The sequence below is a fragment of the Necator americanus genome, chromosome II, assembly GCF_031761385.1.
Source record: "Necator americanus strain Aroian chromosome II, whole genome shotgun sequence".
Taxonomy (NCBI): Eukaryota; Metazoa; Nematoda; class Chromadorea; order Rhabditida; family Ancylostomatidae; genus Necator; species Necator americanus.
Genome location: NC_087372.1, coordinates 33,908,785 through 33,917,351, shown reverse-complemented (window position 1 = coordinate 33,917,351; position 8,567 = coordinate 33,908,785). Strand labels below are relative to the sequence as shown.

Sequence of the window (8,567 nt, the reverse complement as noted above, 5' to 3'; positions counted from 1 at the left end):
TGCCTAATTATGAAGAAATTTCATGAATAAATGAAAGTAACAGAATAAATAGCCTCCGGTGATGCAGCGTCTTCATGTTTAACATTCCGAGATGACTGTGGTAGATAACATGAGAAAGCAACAGGAATCAATAAATCACATTCTGGATTTGCTACCTATAATGAGCTTTCATAAAAATAAAATGATTAAAATGAAATAAAATAAATAAATAAATAAATAATAACAAAAACACTTTAACGATCCTTGTCTAGTCGATATTTACTGACATTTATTCTTTATCGTCAAGTTATGTCCACAATATTACTTTCTTTTATTCTTGGAAGAACATGCCCGACTGCTAAGAAAGTTAGACTTATTTTTGAGGTACACAACTGCCCAGGATTGAGCATTCCTCATTACACTGATTTCTTAGACAAGAAATCCTTCACATTGTACGTAGTTTCCTCATATCGTCTCCACTGTCCTCCATCCAGGAGGGCACGAGCCAAAACGGCGGTTCGTCGGCGACGATTCTGACGATATCACTCTCGCATAATTCTGTGCGCTTTTGGTGTACATTATCGTTCGGAAAAGACAGAAATAAATAAATAAATATAAATTTATATAAATAACAAAATAAATGAATATTTGAAAATATTAAAGAAATATTCTCACTCTTCTAGGATAAAGAGGAAAAAACTTAAGATACAGTCCTAAGAGGAACCGAATGAAGAAGCGCTGAAGGGGCCAGTAGAATTAAGGAATCTACTAGGAGAAACTCCATACATCATCGCTCCTTGTTTACTCAAATCCAACACCACCATCCATTTATTTGTTGCGGTATTGATTTTTCACCGAAGTAGATTTGCAGCCGAACCCCAATACGCCATTATTTACGTCGTATTAGGATGTGAAATTAGGTAGAAGTACTTGTTCTGATACTTGACGTTGATAAATACTATAACAATAATAATAACAAAAATAAATATATTATTCTGTATCTAGCCACAGTTTCTATTTGTCGGATTTGACCTCCGTACGTTCCAATCCTAGTGTTTATTGTTTGTTGGTTTGTACTGTTTCCATGCGTACACGTAGAAATTCTTGTCTTCCTCATAGTTTCTGTACGATACTGCACCTGAGAGCATCTGTATGCTGTTTTGTGTCAAATCCTTTTAAAAAAAATTGAAAATTTATTTTTAAATACACTTGAAACACCATTCAAATAACATTTCTTCTTGAAATTAACAAGTTTATAGCAAAATTCTTAAATACATCAATAGTAATTCTAAAATTCTAAAATCTAAACCGGTATTTCTTATGAGATCCGGACCATGGGACCTACAAAAACACGTAAATATGAGAAGAAGCACTGATGCTATTATAAGATCTATCCCAATAAATCCTCATTATTTTAAACTGGAATAACCAGAAAGTTCCGGATCGGCTGCAGAAATTCACGTCATCGTCGTGTGTTTGTCCGCTATGATTCAAAAACCATCATTCCAGCAATTATAGCGAATCCAATTACGGACGATAACCATTGGAAGAACTTGTTGTGGTTCTTAGCGTATTCTGGGACCAAAATCTAAAGAACATTTCTTTTCAGCAGAAACTTTTAAGTTCTCTAAAATTTCCTAAAACGAAGAACGGTGATAAATTGAGAGTAAATGAAAACAAAGTCAGATGAGCGTTTATTGTAATGAGCGTTTATTATGCAGATTTGTGTGAAAAAAAACGAATTTCATTTAAAAAAAAGCTGCTTACTGGAATAAAAACATATAAATGTGATCTTTAATACTTGCAGTCATAAACTAATATTCAATATTATTTATTTGTTCATTACTATTTGCAATTATACATGATTTTATCATATAAAAACCATAAAGTGTCTGAGAGAACACGGCAGTGGTCAGAGTCAAACGCGACGTTCCAAACCGCCCTAGGTTTTCGGATATCTGACTGAGGAATGTAAAAGGATAAAGGATAAAGGATAAAGTTTCTGGCGTTAATCAATCCGCTTGGGATCCGCCACCACGTTCACTTCAATTCAGAATCGTTTGAGGTTCACGAACGTGTAATTGGCCTATGCAATGACTTGCGGGGTTCAGCATGTATCTAGTCAGAGTTTTATCCTCCCAGACAAGTCTGGTACCAATTTATCGATCCCGGAGGGATGAAAGGCTTGGTGAGCACTAGGGCGGATTCGAACTTCCGATAGATCGTGCAGGCAGCGGAACCTCTAACCGACTGCGCTACACCTGCCCCATTACCATGTATAGGGATACCCATAAGTGATGAATTATTACTGTGGAACACTTGTTTCAGTATAGTTCAGAGCGTGAATGCATAAAGACATATTTTATATGGCAATATTGAAACTCATGACATTGACTTTTGTGACAATTAATTTCAAACCCAATTTCTTCTTTACACCATTGTAAAATGGTGCACAATCAATCAACTGAAGAACATTCACGTCATTCGATGCTGTTTCATTTTTTTTTCGATTTTTTTTATGCGAGAGCCAAGAAAATTCCTGATGTGTATGGAGACGTATTGAAAGTCATTGAATGCTAACGCTGGTTCAAAAAAAATGTTCCAGCGCTAATTTTGACTTCCGTCCGTTAGCGCCCGAAATGGACGCGCTGTTGAGTTTGATTATGACGCTTTGACTGGTGAAAATTGATCCCAAATTGAGTATTCAGGAAATGGCAAACACTCTTCAGGTTACTAGGTCAACAATTCAAAGACATCTCCAGAAAATTCTGAATGTTAACAGGCAGGGTATATGGGTTCCGCATCCCAACATTTTAGCACACGATAGCGCCAGGTCGTACGTAGCAAAATTAAGCCAGGAAAAAATGGGGCAGCTAAGTGAAAGGTTTTTCCAGATCCCCCAATATTGTACAATTATTCTAGCATCATCTGAGTTTCATTAATTCCAATCGATTGAACTTTCCCTAAGAAATAAATATTCCCAGAATATCGAAGATGTGCAAACTGACATAGTGACTTTTTTGAAGAAAACAATATTCTACAAACAGGGATTCAATCTCTACCAGCAAGATGGCAAAAAATTCTGGATTACGACGGAGATAACATAATCAACCAAAGATAAAATTAAATGTGAGTAAACTCTTTCTTTTTTTGTTGGCGCTGAAATAATTGTTTACTTGGGGTTCCCTTCATAAAGTAATATTTATTATTATTTATTTAAAGGATAGTAAAAATTAGTTTGAAAGGGATTTATTTGCGAAGATTTTTATTGTTATAATTATGTCATATATTATTGATACTCACTTTTTATTATTGTTTTGTATCATATTCATATATTTTTATATTAGTTTGGCCTTATTTCTATTATTATATATTTATGTATTTCTATTATTATATGTATTTATATTACTAGTTTAATAACTACCACTGTGCTTGAAAAAGCTCAAAATTTCCATGTCGAACGGACAATGATGATCTAATTCTAGAAAAATTCCATCGAAAAATTATTTTGCTATGGGAAAGTGAAAGATAAAAGTACTCGTACGAGAACGTGACTCATTTTTTCCCCAAATCAGCGCACAGCTTAAAAAAATAAGCCGATTATTTGTGTCATTCTCCGTGAATGAAATCACATGCTGTTAACTGCGTTTTTTCACTGAATAGTGATCCTAATAGAAATTTATGGAATTTCTTTTTCTACTAGTTCTTAAGCTTCGAAACTTTTGAAGAGTGTGGGTTTTGTGAAAACCCGTCTGAACACGGGTTATGAAATTTTTTATCTTATTTTTATACTATTTAAGAGATTAAACCTTAGAGTTTTGATAAGAACTGAGTAACACCAAGAAAGCAGAAGAAGGAGTTCAAGAGGGAAATAGGACATTTTGGTTGACATACAGTGGAAAATTCCTAAAAAAAATTTAAGCCTAAGTATTAGCAAAAAGTATTTCATTCAAGAAATACCGGTGAAAATAAAGAAACAGAAGCAGTTCGTGAATAAACAATTTTTTCCTCAAAAGAAATTGAGAGCTTAGTTATGGACGTTTTCTAGCAGTGCGACAATATAAACTCCAGTCGATTCCAGCAAATCTTTTCTGCGTTTTTATTCCAGAAAATTATGGAGTAGACTACTTAGGTACAAAGTCTTTTTCATTCCGATTACATCAATCTTTTTCCTTCGAAGGAAAAAAGTTCAGGAAAAACCGTTTCGATTGCTTACCTCATAGAAAGTGATGTAGATGAATGTTCCTAGCGCTAGACTCACTAAAACACAAGTGACAGCATCTTTTGTTAACAGATCCATATTGGAATTCTGAAAATGAGCGCTAATATTTAATAGGAATTGATAATATTTTTGGTATTACAATAATAATGCTAATATTTCTTCTAAGTGGCCGGGATATGGTAAAAGTTGCGTTCAAAAGATATGATTTCTCGTTTTTATTTTTTTAAACTGCACTTTTATCTTGGTGCTCCCTATATTTTCTTTTTTTTGCCAAAAATTTAATAATTCTCTTACCTCTATAAGTATTCCAATTACACCACCAAGAGGTGTAACTAGCGCCACCAGAGCTACAAGTGCCACAACTACCGCAGGTCGATGAGGATGTGCTTCGGCCAGACGCATTCCGACCGAAAAAGACACAACAGCCTTGTGCACGATAATCCCGAAGAACAACGATGCCACGGAGATTGTTGATTGCTGAAGAGGTAAACAATAACAATAAATTTGAGAACAATAACAATAAGTTCGAGTCTAGTAGGAGGCCAGATATATATACGGGTCACGCTCTGGTTAGAGGAACGTTCATACACGTGACAAAAGTACCGCGTTTCTTATTCATTTACTTTGATATTATTATATTTTGACATTTTTGATACTATGATTTTATGTTTCGATTTTTTGTTTATAGCTGAAGCGATAAAGTGTTGTTTTTTCAAGTACTTTTCCATACTAAACATGGATCAGAATAGTTCCGGTACTTATGTACACTGAAGACCGCTATACGCGTTCGATTGGAGCACGACAAAAGCTAACGGTTGCAATGGAGAGAAAATAGGCGGATTTTTGCAGTCTTCGTCCCGATCTGCCCAGCAAACTTGGATACCAATAGCAATTATCTATCTATAGATAAGTTCGGGTGTAGCGCAGTCAGTTAGAGGTTCCGCTGTCATGCACGATTTATCGGAGGTTCGAATCCGCCCTAGTGCTCACCAAGCCTTTCATCCCTCCGGGGATCGATAAATTGGTACCAGACTTGTCTGGGAGGATAAAAACACTGACTTGGCTCATCGGCTAGCCCCCGCAGCTCATTGTAGAGGCCAGTTAAGCGTTCGTAAACCTCAAACGATTCTGAATTGTAGTGAAGGTGGTGGCGCATCCCAAGCGGACTGATTAACGCTAGACACTTTATCCTTTATTGATTGAGTTATATGGAAAAGGCGATACTCCTTTCAAATGTCTACATTCCCTTCCTAAGTCTGGACAGGACTGAGCACTAAATTACCTAGGACAGAATCGCGCACAATCGCGCACGAAACTGATCCCAGCTCGTCATATTTTTAAATGTCTTTTCAATACGTATTTACTGTTGTTTTTTTTCCTTTCACATCCATTTTTGGGACGCAACTGAACTCAGTAAATCAACAAATTAATAAATAACAAATGCTCGAACTATACCTGAACTCCAAAAGCAAAACCCTCCAAACTGGCGTGGAACATTAGCGCTAGAACAAACGTCAACGACTTCACAATGGCCACTTTTGAATTAATCTGGAAAATTGCTGAAATTACCGTCGAACCGTCTCCTAACCATTAAAAAACGTCGTCTCGCTCACCGATTCCGTTTCAAGACAACCATCTTCAATGCTTGATGTAGTTGACACGAAAGTAGCCGCATGTTTTCGTCGTTGATCCCTATAGCACGCATAGGTATTGATTATTTCAAACTGCTCACCTAAAGGCTCTTGGCTCACAGCTTACCGCTCTTTTTCATGACCACAAAATCGGCCAATAATCTCTTCTAGGATACTAACTGCATAGAATCCAATCATGAACATTAATGGCACGAAAGGGTAGTCACTTTTAAAACCAGCACTTTCCTTCCAACCTTCAAACGATTCCCTGGAAAAAAAATTATTTTACATCTGCTTTACCATCATTACTTGTATAATATTTTGTATTTTAATGAGGTTAAGTGATTCCAATTAAGGAAGTAAAGTTTAAAGAATCTTTTATGGTCTTTTTTATTACCATTTCTTTACTTTATTAGTATGACATTAATTATTGTATCACTTAATTAACTATTATCATACCGTATTATTCTTAATATTTTTAGAAAATATTTTTGTTTTTTTTATATGCCAGTGATATCTGAGCTAATTCAGTTCGGCCTGTCAGAATCCTGAAATTAAACCCCAAAGAAGAATCCCTGAAGCCTGTCAGAAGCCCTGAAACAATTATCATACTGTATTATTTTGAATATTTTTTGAAAAATATTTTTGTTTTTTTTATATACCAGTAATATCTGAGCTAATTTAGTCCACCCTGTCAAAATCCCCGAAAGTCTTAGGAGGTTCACGTTTTTGGCCTTTAAGGAATGCTCAACTCCTGATTGGTGTCATGTCAATTTTTTTTCTGTTGTCGATGGCAATCTACTTATCTACGCTTTCGGAGTAGGTAAGTTTAGATAAGGTGTCGAAGAATTGCACGTAGGGAGAATTTTTGGGAAAAAAATCTACAGTATCACATAGGAAATACATGGAAGAGAATTTGTGGAGAGATCGTTTTGTTCAGCAAATTTTTATCACTTCTTTTTCGAAAGTACAAGTAATCTAGTGGAATCATGAAGGCAGAAATAAAATTCTCCTACATAATCGTTCAATTGACTTATTAAGATAGGAGGAAATTTTAGGAAACCGGTTTTTGTAGGAGGAAGTTTCCAGAGACCGGTTTTCAATGTATCAATTGAATATTTAGAGTTTAATAAAAATTCTGTGACAAATGCCCACTTTTTATATTCAGGAATATACTAGTTCTCCATTACCAGTGTAACAAACAACACGTAGTGTTGCTCCACTGTTAAATCAAATAAGAATTTGGAACCAAAAATTAAAAAAAAATTCTTTTTCAATCGCTCCAAGTTCGATTCACTTAAAAACAAAATCAAATTGAATACAACTGCTTAGGATATCTCAAATTTAGGCAATTTAGAAAATTTATCATTTATTATTATATTATATTATATTTATTATATTTATTTATTCAGGTTTAGAACTTACTCCTAGGAAATAATTTGCTAACAAATCTGTGTACTCAAAAAAAAAGAAACAGTGAGCTCAATTTTTTTTCAGAGATTTTCAGTTCTCTTCGAATTTTTTCAACCAGATGTAGATGAACATAAGTAGTTGGTAAACGTAACGTAATTCTAGATAAGCTTCGGAATATTTCCCAGCTAGCACTAAATGGCTAATGCACCCAGCTCATGGCTCAGAATCTTAAAATTACATTCCTTCTCCTGAATTTCTACCCGAGTCAAGGTAGATATTACCTTATTTATTGATTTTATTTGAGTTCTAGTTAATTAATGGATAGTTTAATTCAATTTAATCGCACTAGAAATTACTGATAATTACTAACAATAAATAATTATCTAATCATAATTACTAACAAATAATTAGTAATAATAAACTAATAATTATTAGTCAAAAAATTGAATTAAAGCATCAATAAAGCTAATGGATAGATAAATAATTTCAGAAAAGTTTAGTGGTAGCCTAAGTTTTTATTATCCTATTATTTTATCCTATTATATTATTATAACGTTACTTTATTTTGTTATTTTGTCTATTTTTATATTACTAGTTTATTCTAGATTACCTAGCCCTATGAATTATTTAGTTGCATTTTTGAAACTCTTAAGCTATGCGAGGTTGCGGGTTGCCTATTGCGATTTCTAATGGTATTAGCCTTAATTAGATAAAACATACATCGCATCCGGCAGTAGATCCAGAAAACAGACACCCAAAAACACTCCACCGGCGAAACATGAAAGAAGCGACACGATAAACGAAGCTCTCTGCTCGAACGCTCCTGTTTTTCCGGAAAGAGTTTTCATAACCTAAAAAAAACAATGAAAAAAATACAATGATATGGGTAGATTTATTTCATCGGAAAATTGATGGGAAATAATCCTTACCTTCATCGGTATTAAACCAAATATTATAGTTATAGCTGACATTACTGCCAGAAGTATGCCTTTAAGCGCAACGATATCCATAGCGTAGAAAAATTGCTTCTAAAAGAGATTTTTTAAAATTCAAGGGGTCCAACGAAACAGATAAATCTCCTTATTCAAGGATTCTATCAAATAAGCAGGTAAGTGAGAAAGGTTTCGTGGACGACGAATGGACGAATATTGTGAGCTGATAAAGCAGAAAGAAGACCGTATTTATTCGCGGAATGCCTAGGCCTGATAAGGCCCCCATCGATGCCGACCTGCCATCATGAAGAGTGCCAGGCCTATCGGTGTACGGATGGCGAAAAGAGCCGGCCTTGTTGGACAGAGAGGGGCACATATAAATGCCGAACT

General features: G+C 34.8%; 1 protein-coding gene across 1 annotated transcript; it reads right to left on the bottom strand.

Moving 5' to 3' along the window:
* Positions 1 to 1,462: 1,462 nt before the first annotated feature.
* Positions 1,463 to 8,255, bottom strand: RB195_020341 (uncharacterized protein; the record flags this gene model as incomplete). Its single annotated transcript, XM_064188596.1, has 8 exons — positions 1,463 to 1,567; positions 4,196 to 4,288; positions 4,496 to 4,678; positions 5,657 to 5,749; positions 5,815 to 5,893; positions 5,960 to 6,100; positions 7,966 to 8,096; positions 8,175 to 8,255. 8 exons carry the CDS (start codon positions 8,253 to 8,255, stop codon positions 1,463 to 1,465), a joined length of 906 nt encoding a protein of 301 aa, XP_064044477.1.
* Between the last annotated feature and the right edge of the window lie 312 nt (positions 8,256 to 8,567).